Source organism: Etheostoma spectabile, chromosome 20 (genome assembly GCF_008692095.1).
Source record: "Etheostoma spectabile isolate EspeVRDwgs_2016 chromosome 20, UIUC_Espe_1.0, whole genome shotgun sequence".
In the NCBI taxonomy this organism is placed as follows: domain Eukaryota; kingdom Metazoa; phylum Chordata; class Actinopteri; order Perciformes; family Percidae; genus Etheostoma; species Etheostoma spectabile.
The window spans coordinates 9,650,236-9,664,901 of NC_045752.1; the positions used below are offsets into that span (position 1 = coordinate 9,650,236).

At 38.7% G+C, this 14,666-nt stretch overlaps 2 protein-coding genes across 5 annotated transcripts in view; one reads left to right on the plus strand and one right to left on the minus strand.

The window, feature by feature from the left end:
- ppm1aa (protein phosphatase, Mg2+/Mn2+ dependent, 1Aa) overlaps window positions 1-7,001 on the minus strand; it is a 27,679-nt gene extending 20,678 nt beyond the window's left edge. For 3 of the 4 annotated variants that reach the window (XM_032500407.1, XM_032500409.1, XM_032500410.1), the window contains exons 1-5: window positions 6,582-7,001; window positions 4,767-5,620; window positions 4,532-4,649; window positions 2,875-2,986; window positions 2,712-2,769 (exon numbers count right to left, since the gene is read on the minus strand). In XM_032500407.1, the coding sequence (XP_032356298.1) occupies window positions 2,712-2,769; window positions 2,875-2,986; window positions 4,532-4,649; window positions 4,767-5,603 (1,125 nt within the window). In that variant the 5' untranslated portion in view covers window positions 5,604-5,620; window positions 6,582-7,001. Of the gene's footprint in view, window positions 1-1,465; window positions 1,645-2,711; window positions 2,770-2,874; window positions 2,987-4,531; window positions 4,650-4,766; window positions 5,621-6,581 lie in introns of those variants that run through there. The other variant, XM_032500408.1, reaches the window with a different exon arrangement.
- The window catches only part of dhrs7 (dehydrogenase/reductase (SDR family) member 7), a 20,964-nt gene extending 6,567 nt beyond the window's left edge, over window positions 1-14,397 (plus strand). Inside the window, exons 3-9 of the mRNA XM_032500412.1 lie at window positions 9,244-9,429; window positions 10,275-10,427; window positions 10,655-10,761; window positions 11,160-11,399; window positions 11,707-11,829; window positions 11,944-12,159; window positions 13,981-14,397. Coding sequence (XP_032356303.1) covers window positions 9,300-9,429; window positions 10,275-10,427; window positions 10,655-10,761; window positions 11,160-11,399; window positions 11,707-11,829; window positions 11,944-12,159; window positions 13,981-14,022 — 1,011 coding nt within the window. The 5' untranslated portion in view covers window positions 9,244-9,299 and the 3' untranslated portion in view covers window positions 14,023-14,397. The remainder of the gene's footprint in view (window positions 1-9,243; window positions 9,430-10,274; window positions 10,428-10,654; window positions 10,762-11,159; window positions 11,400-11,706; window positions 11,830-11,943; window positions 12,160-13,980) is intronic.
- The last annotated feature ends 269 nt before the right edge of the window (window positions 14,398-14,666 follow it).

A 14,666-nucleotide genomic window follows, 5' to 3' on the forward strand; every position in this document is an offset into this window, starting at 1 on the left:
TCCGGTTTGCGTTTAGTTGGACCATAATTTATTTTTCAACAGGACAATGACCCCAAACACACCTCCAGGCAGTGTGAGGGCTATTTGACCATGAAGGAGAGTGATGGAGTGCTGCGCCTCCACAGTCACCGGACCTGAACCCAATTGTGATGGTTTGGGGTGAGCTGGGCCGCAGAGTGCAGGCAAAAGGGCCAACAAGTGCTAAGCATCTCTGGGAACTCCTTCAACACTGTTGGGAAACCATTTCAGGTGACTACCTCTTGAAGCTCATCAAGAGAATGCCAAGAGTGTGCAACGCAGTAATCAGAGCAAAGGGTGGCTACTTTGAAGAAACTAGAATATAAGACATGTTTTCAGTTATTTCACAGTTTTTTTGTTAGGTAAATAATTCCTTATGTGTTCATTCATAGTTTTGAGGCCTTCATTGATAATCCACAATGTAAATAGTCATGAAAATAAAGAAAACGCATTGAGTGAGAAGGTGGTTCCAAACTTGTGGCCTATACATGTATATGTATATGTATATATATATATATATATATATATATATATATTACTTTTCATTTAAAAAAAACATGTATGACAAGTTTACGTATCAACTTGTTAAGACTGATTATTGAACACAAACGTAATGACCTTTCCCTACAAGTTCAGGCATAAACTTGGCATCAATCATCCTTTGGGTTGGAACAGTAAATGGTGCATTAACTACATGCTAAGACTTAAAAACTATACTCACAATGACTGCCATTTTTCTCATATCTATTGTAACTGCCATGTTATTTTAGCACTCCCTGCGGGATACATTACCGACAATCATGTTTAATAGCCAATCCTAACATGGCCAATATGGGCATTTTTAAAAGGATCTGTATCACCAAAAATAAACCTGACCAAATGCCAGTCCTTTCACTGTCACAATTATTTGTGTACACTGGTGCAAGGTTTTCGACACCTGGATTGGCAAAACAGCCGAATTTGCTAAACTCCAACACTACTGCTGTAATCTGTGAGGGAAGAAGTGGAGTGTTTTTGTAATTGTAATATCTTCTCTGGTAAAACTATCTAATCGCATTGAGTCAATTTCGGGATATCAACATAATCTTTTTTTGAACCAGTATTTGGAGCAAGTAGCTTGTGAAAGAAAAAGTGTGCCGAATTTACGCAGTAGGCCATGCTAACAAAAGAACACAGAACTCTTTGGCCGAAATGCTACGTGCTATCAAACAAGATCCTGACAGTATCACACTGAGTGGTTGTTGTTTTTTGAACAGGCAAATACAAACACATTCTTTAAGGGGGGATCTGGTGGGAAAGATCAAATAGGGGATTGTTTGTGCTTTAGAAACACAATCACAGTGCACTGGAGGTGTAACAGTGCGGCCACCTCACAATTAGGTACAATCTATTTTTTGGCTTCATAATTTCACATTATCTATTATTAAAAACAGTGCAACAATAATATATACCGTTGCACCCCTAACTTAGCATACAGCAAAATCAAGATCAGGCGGGATTCAGAACGAGAATGTAAAAGATCGTCGGTGGCTACACTGGCCAGGCCAAATCTCAAACTACTTCATAAAGAATTATTAACAGTGTTCACAGCCTCCTCCTTCCCTGCTTGTCCAAGCTGGAGCAAATCTTCAAACAAGTGGATAATATCCAGATGTGAATAGATAATAAAAGATGTGTTCTAGAAGAAATGAAAGTGCAAATGCTGCAAAAGGTGGTTCAAATGACTACTTACTCAAAAATATGAATACAGTAAAAAATACTGTATACGGTTTCTATGAGTCACTTTTTAATTTCACTTCACCATGGAAACCTTTGTGTCAGTTTAGCACATTATGTATTCAGGCAGCACCACATAATACGGAGGAAGTCAAGGGGCCTGGTGGCTTTCTGGAGATACCCTAATTTTCGAAATAATTCAATGTGTGAAAATAATTTGAAAAATCTATCTTTATACAAACACGAAACACTGAAACAAGGTGCCAATTTGCACTGTCAAGGACAAGGTGACATGTGCACAATTCAAATGTATCTGACCCAGTGAGCTTACCTGATAAAAAATCAAAAGCATGATATTTGAGTGGACGAGGGCAACAGCTTGTTTGTATATAAAAGGAATGATGAGCAAGGTTTCTTTTCTAAACCAGTATGTGAGAGAGTTAATGCTTTTATTCCATCCACACAAATACCAGACAATTTCACTCATTAGCTCTACCCTCTTTCATTTATAGAAAACTAATTAGTGAAATCAGCTCATCTGGAATGAAACTAAGCCTCTATGTCATAGGACCTACAATGCAGATGTGGTCCTTTGTCAACAATAAACATTAAAATTAAATTAAAATCTATAAGGGAAACAATCAGCCCACTTTACTGCTGGTGTCAGGCATTCAGAAATAGTATTACAACTATATAATAGTGCTTTTATCAACTACTTTTTCTTTCAGCTTCACAAACTGGAAAGAAGGCAAAGCGACACCATAGGTAGGTCACTATGTCATTGCAGAGTCAGTCTAACTTTTTTTTGTTGTTTGAGTAATTAGACTTGGCAATCAGCCTATTTCCTTGTTTCATCTTGTTGAATACTAATGACATGCATAAAATTGGTTCAAATTTGCTGGTCACACATCAAAAAGCCTGCATGCTCCATGCCAAGCACACCCTAGGGGAAGTAAAATGACAAGTAGGATACTTACTGTGTCATCGCTTCGGTAGGGGTTGAGTTTGTTGTACACTGCTTCAACAACACTTCGTCTGAGAGGAAGACAAAGAATAAAAATATGAGACGTTCGCTTTCATTAAAATGAATTAATGGAAAACTTGTCATTGTCATCAATTCTAACCGCAAAGCTCACTCACTTGCTTGCCAGCTCTCCTCCAGGAGGGAGGTTCGGGATGCTCTCAGATGCTAACGTCCGCATAACATGGACCAAATCCGGGACACCTTCATCCCCCTGCTTTTTGATAATCTCTGTTGAAAAATAAAAATTGCATGGGTCAAAACTAGTATCAATTCAAAAAATTTAAAAATGCATGTCTCCTTCAAAAACAATTCTAGGAAGGTTTGGTTTTGATAGTACTAAAATGGCACCATTATGATGACTTCTATTGCTCTTTAATGCTTTTTTAGTTAAATTCTCCTTACTCCTGTGTTATGCATCTACACAGACAAAAAGATATGCCACCTTCAATAATATGATATTTTTCTCTGTATGCATCACATCTACAGTATTGCATGTCAGCCAACCCTGAACCAGTGATCCCTACTCTGTTGCTCTTCTTGAGTATTCTTTCTTCTTTTTCACCCCCCACTGAAAAGGTTTTGGGGCAGTTTTTCCTCTTCTCAATCACAGGTCAAGGATAGAGGGTCTTGTATGATGCATAGGTTGTAAAGCCCAAATCTTTGGGATTGTGTTTTTGGACTTTATTAAAAAGGTCCCATGGCTTGCCAATTTCACTTTATGAGGTTCTTTAACATTAACATGAGTTCCCCCAGCCTGCCAGTGGCTAGAAATGGCGATAGGTGTAAACCAAGCCCTGGGTATCCTGCTCTGCCTTTAAGAAAATGAAAGCTCAGATGGGCCGGGTCTGGAATCTTGCCCCTTATGCTTACCTCCCCTTTCTCTGCTTTGCCTGAGCAAGTGTATGTGGATTTTACCCAATAGAATAGGTGTTGAGCTTAAAGCATTTTAAATAAATAAAAACTGCTATGCCAGTGGCCTTCTCGTTGTAGAGAGAAAATGTCAAGTCTTCAGGTTTGTGTTTCAATGTTACAAACTTTCAGCATAATGCAAATAAAAACACTGCAAACTGCTGATATAGTTCTGTGTGCAAATATATATAGTATATGTATTAAAGATAAACCTGATGTGTTATTTGTGATCTAATTAAAATGCATCTCACATTTAAGAACCTCCAGTGGTTACAATCAAGCAGATTACAACAGAAATTAAACACTTACATAATACTCAGTCTAGTGTTTGCCTATTTTCAAATGTTGTTCTTCCTGACCACTGTACAATATGCTCTCTGACTATAAGGGAATCAAAAGGAAAATAGTTGCTTTGTTTCAGACAAGCTTTTTGACGTTTCCCTGGCTATACACACAGCTGTGGCAAGAAAGCCCCTTGAGGAAAATTTGGGATTTGTGATACTGGGCTAAATAAATAAAACTGAGTTGGCTGTGGCATACAAACACTTGCAAACATTATATTTTTCCATGATCTTAGATGGGAAAAGATGGGATTTATATAAAGATGCACCGATTACAATTATCTAGGACAATTCTGATTTCTCATTGAGTTTGACCTGCCAATACAGATTTTAGCCGTTTTCATTTTTTTCTAACCACTTTATAGCACACATCAGCCAATTCCGGTCACTAGCCGATTAATCGGTGCATCTCTAGATTTACACTAAACAAGAATAGATCATAACAACAAATGTAAAAGGGATTATTATGTCAATATCCCACTATGGTGGTCTATTAACCCAAAATATAATTTATCTCTCCTACCTTCTACTCTGCCCTCTAGATATTTATCCAGCTCAGCCTCCCGTTTCACTGCTTCTGGAGATACCTTTGGTGCCCCAGGAAAGCAGATTAATACAACACTCATATTGTCACGGCTCCCCTGTGGAAAAATAAAGAACAAACACAGAGGGCGTGTAAATCAAGCATGATACCAAAACATGATATCATAACAAGTGTGTTAAAAAATGTAAATGTAGGTTTTGTGGACATGCCATACCTTGTACAAGCAGGTGTCAACAATTTCATTGGCGACTCTTTCAAGATCATCTGTCACCTCTAGCCTTGATCTGACAAAGTCACACAGTTCCTCATTGGCCATGACATCCCAGATGCCATCACAAGCTAATATAATGAATTCATCTTCCCCCTCGCATCTCTCTATTGCATAAACTTCAGGCTCAGGAGACACAAGCTGCTCTGTCGGGCCTTTTCCATGTACACACTTGTAGTCGAAGTCTCCCAAAGCCCGAGACACAGCCAGGGACCCGTTCACTCGCTGGATCATGACTGAGCCTCCGGCGTTCTGGATCCTTTCTTTCTCCAAAGGGTTACTGGGTTTGTGATCCTGTGTGAAGAAGTGCACAGCTCCGCCCCGGCTGAGGAGTCCACGTGAGTCGCCACAGTTGATAAAGTAGATATGGCTCGGAGCAATCATCACTCCCACTGCAGTGGAACCACTGCGGTCCACACCATGCTTCTTCTCAGAGATGGTTCGCATGTGTTCATCAATCTGCAGGAATCCTGTGCGGATCCCAATCTTCACGCTATCCACAGAGGGATCCTCCTGCAGAGCACTCTGGAAGTCTGAGTTGCTGGTGATGTGCTCCAGCAAGTGCTCACAGCAATATTTAGCTACCTGAGAGCCAGCATGGCCATCATAAACGGCAAAGAACGACCAGGGGTCTAGACCATGAGGCAGACCAATTACTGCTGTGTGTGCATCTTCCATCTCGACCCGCCAACCCTGCATGCTACTTAGCCCATACCTCAGGTCGTTGCCCTCACCGTGGGAATTGTATTTTTCCATCTTTGGTTTGTCCAGAAATGCACCCATTGTGTCCCTTTTAAGACCTGTAACACATTAAAAGAAATACATAAATTTACAAGATACGGTAGAAATGTAATGTTTTCTATTAAAGCCAATAATTTAAGGACTTTGTTCATACATTGTTCAGTTTCTAATTGAGTAATTATGCCAACTAATGCCATATTTTTTTAAATAAAAAAACTAAATCTGAATATTTTCCAAAGAAATATATGTGTACTGCTAAGTACACAATATTCTATAATAATGGTGTAAAAACAAATGGCATGTATTTCATCAATTTGTGGAAAAAGATAAGCATATTGGAGGTGAGTTTAGGCCCCCTGCACTATCTAAAAATAGCAGACCTGTGTACACATGTTGGCTACATATTAGAAACACTGCTGGTGTGGATCAGATTGAAACTCCCTTAAACCACAGCCTCGTCACGCTTAACATTAAATTTAATGAGTGTAATGCAAGAAACGTAATTGTATTTGAATACACCACTGGGCAGCTGGCCTTCGTAAATCACAACACTTTACCATACTAACGTTAGCTAACGTTACTCGGTATTAGTTTTCGTTACATGTCTGCAGAACTACTGTTACCCGATAACCACCACAAAACAATTTCATGAGATCTGACAAATCCAACATTAATGGTAACGCTGTGGTGAGCTGACGTGAATTTACAGCATGAACATGCTCAGTAAGGATAGCTTTTGCTGTTATATTAACGGAAGAAGTTAGCTCTGTGGCAAGCCCAAACCACAACCCAAATAAACAAACACCCTTGTCTAGTTGCGGGCCTTGACCCTTGTCCCTCACAGCTAAGTCTGACAGGCCTCCCTCAACCATGGTTTGCTAACGTTATGTTTAGGCAAGGAGAGCTCTCGGCCTTGCTAACTTATTATCGCTGGCGTTAAATGCTAACATGGCTAGGATAGCTAACAGCCCGACGTCACCGAACAGTTGCAGGCTTAAGAGTAAACATTGTATGACTTACCAAATATCCCAAATACTAGTTGACAACAACGGAAGCTGTGACAGTGACAAGGACTGACTGGACTAAGTTCACACCAGAGACGGTACACCGACGAAACTAGAGGGGTCGCGACGGGTTAGCTATGCTAGCTAGCCAGTTAGCATACAAATGGTGTAAGTGCGGAGGTCCCTCTTTGCGTACGCCCGTGATGCATTACATTATCTCAGCTGGCGATCTTAAGTATATTCTCACAGATTTTCTTAGTAATTTGTGGGCCGGAACTTTGAGTGGCAAAGCCAGGGGGAAGCTGAAACGTCTGTCCCAGTCTCTCCACTAGACAGCTTGACAGCTTGCTAGCTAACGTTAGCTTCTGAGCAGCACAGAGCAAGCCCCCAGGAACGAACGGCGCTGGGCTGGCTGTGAAGCGATTTTGGCGTTGTGGCTGCACTGCGTAGTTACAGCTTCCGGGAATTGGGCAAATCATTTAATTTCTTACATGTTTTGAAGGTAACAAGATGGAAAAATATGCTTTTTTTTGTACAATTCATTTAGTTATTGCAAGAAGGAATGGTGGACTCATATATATAAATAAAGAGCGTCTGTAAAATGGCCATACATTTTTTTGTCCAAAACCCCCCAAAAATAAATCTTTATATTTTCTGAATGTCTTCAATTTAGAGTAAGCTTAAAAGAACCGAGTGATTAAATTATGTTATCCCCTTCGGAACCAACAGGAAGTCAACTCAGCCGGCTCGACTAGTGGAAGGACTCTTAGAACAACTTTCATAGGAATCTTTAACTGTCTATGGGAATGAATGGGGCGCCATATTTGAACGTGATCTCCAGTTACGTATACGCCCATGGTAAAGAGCTACAGAGACAAGACCCGGATGTTGCAGGTTGAGTACGCGAAAACATGACATCATCCCTGTAGAGTTGTGGCTGCTCAGGCTACAATACAAGAGGTATAGGGCTACGTAAGCAAGAACAAGGCGTCCAAATCAGATATATAGCCTGCACATCATGTCACAGATCTGTAATTGGATTGGTAAAAATCTATCTTACATCCACAGTGATGTAAATATGCTCTTCAGTCATATAATGGATGACAGTCTTTTGATTGGTTAGAGTTTGCATATGGGATGGATTTAAAGGATTCATGAATCAAAATGTATATATTTTTCACATACATGTAATGTGTGTATGACATAATGATCAGTTTAATATATGTTGTAATATGGAAAATGAAGGGTCCCTATATAAGGCATTGCCCAACCTTTGCCTAACCTTGGCCTTAAGGTGGTCAAATTTAAGTATATGACATTTATATATATATTTATATATAAACACATATAGGCAAAACAGTCTGTAAATTAACCATTTAGTGCGAGTTTTTAATTTTAGAATGTTGTCCTAGAATGTCCTTGGTTGCTAAACCCTCATATTCTCAGAACAATTACAGAGGAAGTGTTCTCAATGGTAGATGCTAACAACCAATGTTATTACCATGTTATTGTTGGTGTTCAGAATTTGGATTAGGATTTTGCAAGCCTACATTGCTTACAGTATAGGCCAACACCATTAATCCAAGAAATTTTGAAATTGTAATTGGATGCAGCCTATTTCAACAACAAATATGCAATACAAGAGTCCATATCCTTGATGCTAAGAAACACTATTGTCTGGTATGGATATGAGACAACTGGCACTTTAAGATCTAATGTTTTATATCCAAATATACCTTATAATAATATTCAGGATTCTACTGTAGATGCATGTCTATTTTAATAGAGCCCACTGTCACTGTCACCTTTTTTTGTTTGTATAGCTTTTCCTGCTTATTCTTGGTTGACCTGCATTATTGCAACATTAGAGGCCATGGACACTTTTTTGTCATCCCTCTCTTGGTCCTGTGCTGCTTTGTGTGTTTGTGTATTGCACTGTTGCACATTTTAACATAATGAAGGGAAGTTTGGATTATCTTTGGCTTTCCATCTCTGTTCTGAAAGAGAATTTAGTTTTGAAACCGCTTTAAGAGAACCAACAAGTTACCCTGCAACACTGTGTAACAACAGTTACCACGGAGAAAAAATGACAGCTTCTACAACCTCAGGAAGGAAGGAAGACTGAGGACTGTTGCAAAACTGATTGACTGATTGATTGATTGATTGATTGATTGAGTGGTAAACCTGCATTATAAAACCTTTTTTAAAAACTGCGAATGGATATATTAATTAGCCTACTTGCACATTAACATTAGAAATTAAATAGTGAATCTAATTTAAGCAGTTTATTTCAGATGAAGTTGTACTTACATGATGTTTAATCCTAAATCATGGGTAATATTACAGCACAGGAGTGTACGGAGAGGGGAAGAGTAGGCATGTCAACTGGATCCCAGCAGCTCATTTTTGCTCCAAGGCCTTCTTGAAGGTTGATCAAGTTATTATAAAGTGGTGACAAAATACAGACTAAAATGTATATTACCTCAATAATACACTGAATCAGCCTTATAATCATATGTTGATTAAAGAAAAAAAGGATATGGTACTTCACACCATTATGGTCATTTATTACTTCAGCTGGTGCATCTTTCTAAATTGAACAACACCGAGCTTTAATTATGAAAACATCGTAGCGGAAGTGACGTCGATATCCTTTAGCTGCAGTTTTGTTTTGGCTGGCTAGTTCTAGCTACTAAACTTCATCATCATAAATCTATTTTCTCATCTTCAACAAATGGACTGTTGCATTGTATCCGCCCTGTGTTGTTTTGTATCACTTTATTTCCTGATTCACTTGCTGTGTTTTATTTTCGCGGATGCAGACTTCACTCTGCTGTGGGCGAGTCTGTTAGGACACAGGCCAGGTCAGTCAGCTTTCCTATTCTCAAACAAGGAAATATATCCAAGACGATAAGACGGGGACAGACATTGACAATGCTCTTTTTGTTGTTGCTCAAAGTAAATCGTTAACAATATAATCAGCTAGCGTTCACGTTGAATCCATGATCCTAATCCTAAAGTTTAAAGTTTAGACCATTGAAGAGCTCAGAGGATCATCCTGTTCCGTTTAGACTCTAAACGAAATATTATTTAGAACTGGACAAACGTGGGTTGAAATATACACATACTACCGGCCAATATCATCGGTTTTTTTTTCGTTCTGCCAAATCTCAATTTTCATAATCAATATCGCCTCAAAAACTCCAGATGGTGTCAACCGTGGCTATGATTGCTTCTGAAAGCATTTTTCTGTTGTGGTCAAGGTGGACGGAGTTTTAACTATTGATATAGAATTTACCATTTGAGAAATGCATGACAATTTTTTTAAATGGTCGTGTCAGTTTTGCATGAAAAAAAGTCTTGACAGTAAATAATTACCATAGCTGTCAAATAAATGTAGTGGAAGAAAAAGTGCGATAATATTGTTCGTCTGAAATGCAGTGGAAGAATAAAGTGACAGAAAAGTACATTTTACTTTCGACCACTGTCAAGGACAACACACATTGGTCACAACAAATACAACAAACATACACATATCTTATAAGCTGTGTTTTGTTAGCTAGATATGACTTTTGCTTCCTGGGAAGCAAAATATATAATACATCAACAAATCCACTTTTTCTTCATCTTTTTTTTTAAAGGGAGGCTCATGTTGACAAAGAGATGTCCCAAACCCAGCATATGACATGAATTGTTTTTTGTTTACCAGAGAATAAGCTGAAAGGGCTGGTGGTGTGGGTCACTGGAGCCTCCAGTGGTATTGGAGAGGAGCTGGCCCACCAGCTAGCCAGGTGTGGGTCACGTCTCATCTTGTCTGCTCGACGCCAGGATGAGCTAAACAGGGTGAAACGGTGCTGTTTAGGTGAGATAATTTGTTTTGTTTTGTTTTAATTTTTTTGCAAGCTATTATTGTATGACCAAAAGAAAGCCTAAAAAAATGTGCTCACTTAAACTCCTGAACTTTGTCAGTGCAGTTGCATCACTGCAGTACAACCCAGTAATAATAGTGTTCCTACTTTGCAATTGTACCTTCATTTAGTCTTACTCAATTGTAACCAGCTGGATTCTTTCTGTCATTTATTCCTTAAGAGGGCTCCGGCCTCCAGGATGAAGATATTCGTGTTCTTCCTCTTGATTTGTTGGATAGGACATCGCACGAAGAAAAAACAAAAGCAGCGATTCAATACTTTGGACATGTAAAGCTATTGCAATTGTTTTTTACAATACAATGTTTTTTATCTTTAGTTTCATTGCAACAAAAACATTTCTATTTGATTAACAACTCAATCGGGTAGAAATGTAGATAACTCTAATTTGTTACTTTTAGCTGGTGGTATTGTTATAATATTCTGTAAATGAATCTGTAATAACAAAATAAAAAAACAAAAAACTCAGTCACAATATTTAAGTTACTGGTTTTCAGTTACATAATAGACACCCTCTTTGCCTTGTTTAAAGTACACCATATTAAATCCATAAACATTTCACTTTACTGTTCTCTGTTCATTTTACTATTTATTTTGTGCAGATCTGACTGACTAGGCCAACATATTATGTCCGTACATTGTAAGTTTTGTACACTTTTCCTTTTCAGATTGATGTCTTAATTAACAATGGCGGCCGAAGCCAGCGCTCTCTGTGCTTAGAGACCAGTGTGGATGTGTATCAGGCCTTGATGGAGCTCAACTTCCTGGGTACGGTCTCCATCACTAAGCAGGTGCTGCCTCACATGACTCAGCGAGGCACTGGGAGCATTGTGACTGTCAGCAGCGTAGTCGGCCTTGCTGGGGCACCCCTGGCAACGGGATACTCTGCCAGCAAACATGCTCTTCAGGTGAAGGAAATACAGATAGTTAACTGTTTGGATCATAGCTACAATAGCCACATACCATTGTTGGTTTTCTCTGAGTTGTTTTCTCTGATTTAATTTCTCTAGTGTCCTCACAGTGTTTGCCAACAAGCTGTTGACTTAATGTTTCACAGGAATGTTTATAACATTTATTTTATAACAAAGAAGCAGGTCTGGATTATCTGGATCTCTCCATACCTTTTATTTTTTTGTGAAATGAAGACCTGTACAAGTGATTAGCTGCCAAGGTCCATGAAAGTCCTGTTACTGATTATTATTGTATTTTCCATAGGGATTCTTTAATTCCCTTCGGACTGAGATGACTGACTTTCCAAACATACTCATCAGCACAGTGTGTCCAGGGCCGGTGCAGTCACAGATTGTCCAAAATGCCTTCACAGAGGAATTGAACAAGGTATTGGTAATAAATAAAATTGGCAATTTTACTTGTGTGGTAATTGTTCATGATATGACAGCAGCTATTTCCGTAGTGTGTTTTCATTAACCCACTTTCCTTTCATTACCTAAGCCTGTGGCAGCAGCTGGTAACCAGGAGCACAAGATGCCAACAACTCGCTGTGTGCGTTTAATGCTGGTGGGAATTTCCAATGGTGTCAAGGAAATGTGGATTGCACAGCAGCCCTTTCTCCTGTTTTACTACGCCTGGCAGTACGCTCCCACATTTGCCTGGTTCATAACAAACATGTTGGGCCGAAAAAGGGTGCAGAATTTCAAAGCTGGCCTGGTATGTACAGTGTATCGTTTCCTTTTTGGAAATGTATGCGTATAAAGTCAATATAGTGCGTATTCAACTAAGGCATAGGGTATATTTATCATATTTATCATATTTACCCTATGTTATGTGGTGGACTATTTCTTGGTTCCAAGCAGTTGCCTGGCAACCAGGGCAGAATACAGGAAGCTCCAGTCGTAACTATTGTTTCAAAGTTGGAGGTAGATATACTGGAGATTTACTAGGTCACTAAATGTATTGAGTTAAAATGAGTGGAAACACCTGTTTGGGTGTACCTTGGGTGTAGAGGACTTTTAAAAAGCCCCCTGTATTACTAATTAAAAAAAAACATTGTGGCCAGGTTAGCTCAGTTGGTAGAGCAGGGGCACATACATAGAGGTTTACTCCTTGACGCAGCAGCTGCGGGTTCGACTCTGACCTGCGGCCCTTTTCTGCATGTCATTCTCCCTCTTTCTCTCTCTAAAATGCCAAAAATTAATTATTTAATTAAAAAAATTATAATTTTTATAATTAAGATGTATGGTATGTACTGTACACCTGGTCAAATTTAGACCAAAAAGCTTACTTTAGTCAAAAGAGCTCACATGTGATGGGACTAGTTTGTTGTTTCTGTACGTTTGAACTTGCTATTGCATTCTGTATAGTTGACCTTGCTCCATTAGACCTGGGACCAGCGGATTGTCACGGTGCCAAAGGACTTAAAATACTTTAAAAAAAGCAGAACATGGCAGACACTATACAGAGCTGTGTCTTAACAGCTGGGGGGGCCTCAGCTGTTACTGACCTTGCTTGAGTCTAATAAGAAGACGGTGGCCAGGGTATGACAGTGAGCATGACTACTTCCCTGTGGTGCTGACTGACTGACCAGTGTGCCTGTTGGCCTCTGTTAGACGATGACAGCTGAGGGCTGTGAAGAAAGGTCATGTTCAAACTGGCCAGACATTGGAGCGTCACATGCTCTCTCTCAGGAAGGTCTGTGACGTAACATTTTGAGACAAAAAAAAAAAACTTGACAAAATCTACACAGTTTTCCTAAACAGTGAAGTCACACTGGGTTAAGGCAATGTCACTGTCATGCTTGTGACTAGGGTTGCAAAGGGTGGGTTCATTGCAAGTTAAGCTCGGGAATTTTGAAAACTTTGCACTATTTCAATATAGAAAACATACATTTTAAACCTTTAATTTGTGGGGGGGGATTATATTTTATATATATATATATATATATATATATATATATATATATATACACACTATAACAATAGGTCTCATAGCATGTTTTGTTTAAAAGTATTCACATTTAATTGAATTGTAACCATGCACTGCGATCAGCAACCTACTCTTCCATCACAGCAAAGTACACAATAACTTCTTTACATGTAGCAAGCTGTTACCATGTGGGATGTAGCTTGATTGAGGAGTTTAAAGTAATGTATTTCTATTTATTCCTTATTATAAAATATTTCTAAAAGATTGTTCTGTTGATGAACAAAGGGCTCTGTCTTCAGAGGGTTAATCGATTGTGATTTCCTTTCTTTTAGAAGGGTTTACAATTTGGCCTGCTTATGACATGATAAAAAGTTTGTCTCTATCTGTAAATGACATGATAAATACAGCATAGGCAAATAACCCATACATTTCCACCTTGAATATTCCCAGAATTTTGTTCCCTACTTGTGACCACCACACAATAGTTCCAGATTTAAATTTGTTACCAGAAAGCAGTACATGTACAGATAGTTTTCATGTTGGAATAAAAATGCTAAACTACAGTAGTAGTCAAACATTGCTAACAGCCAGCACTTTCTTTTGCAGGATGCGGATTCTGCATATTTCACTAAGCCCAAGACCTCCTGAGAGTCACGTCAAGGGGAAATACGTTTAGTGCATTCCTGCTGTTAGTAAAGGAAAGTAATATGGGGTTTCCTGCAAATTATGGGTGTCTTTGCCTCAATCTTGAAGGATGACATGTGATACAACTGCTTTAAAAGCTCCGAGCTCTCAGGGTCTGATTTAAAATAAAAAATAAATAAAAGGTACACATTTATTTCATTAGGCTATCATCTTTAATGTAAAGTTAATCCTGTTTAATTGTTTTCAATGTAAAGAGCATCTTCAGATTATATGAACTTCTGGCCCTAAACCTGCATGAATTGATAACATGAGGATTATGGATTCCATGTAATCTAGAACTAGCCTTTTGAATGACTAATAAAATTTAGTTTGGATCAATTTTCTTCCCTGTCAAGTTTGTTTAGTGACACATAACACAACTGCTTTGCCAAGCTATTTAATAAGTATATACAGGTAAACATATAAAAATCAAAAATATGTACAAGAGAATATGGACAAATTCTTCAGTCTAAATTGTAAACAATTGAATTGTAAACAAAACAATAGCACTAAACACCTTACATATACCGCAAAACCCAAGGCACATCCTTGATATCTTAACAAAACAATAAAATTATTGTCCGTTTTTTGTCGACATAAGGGGGGGG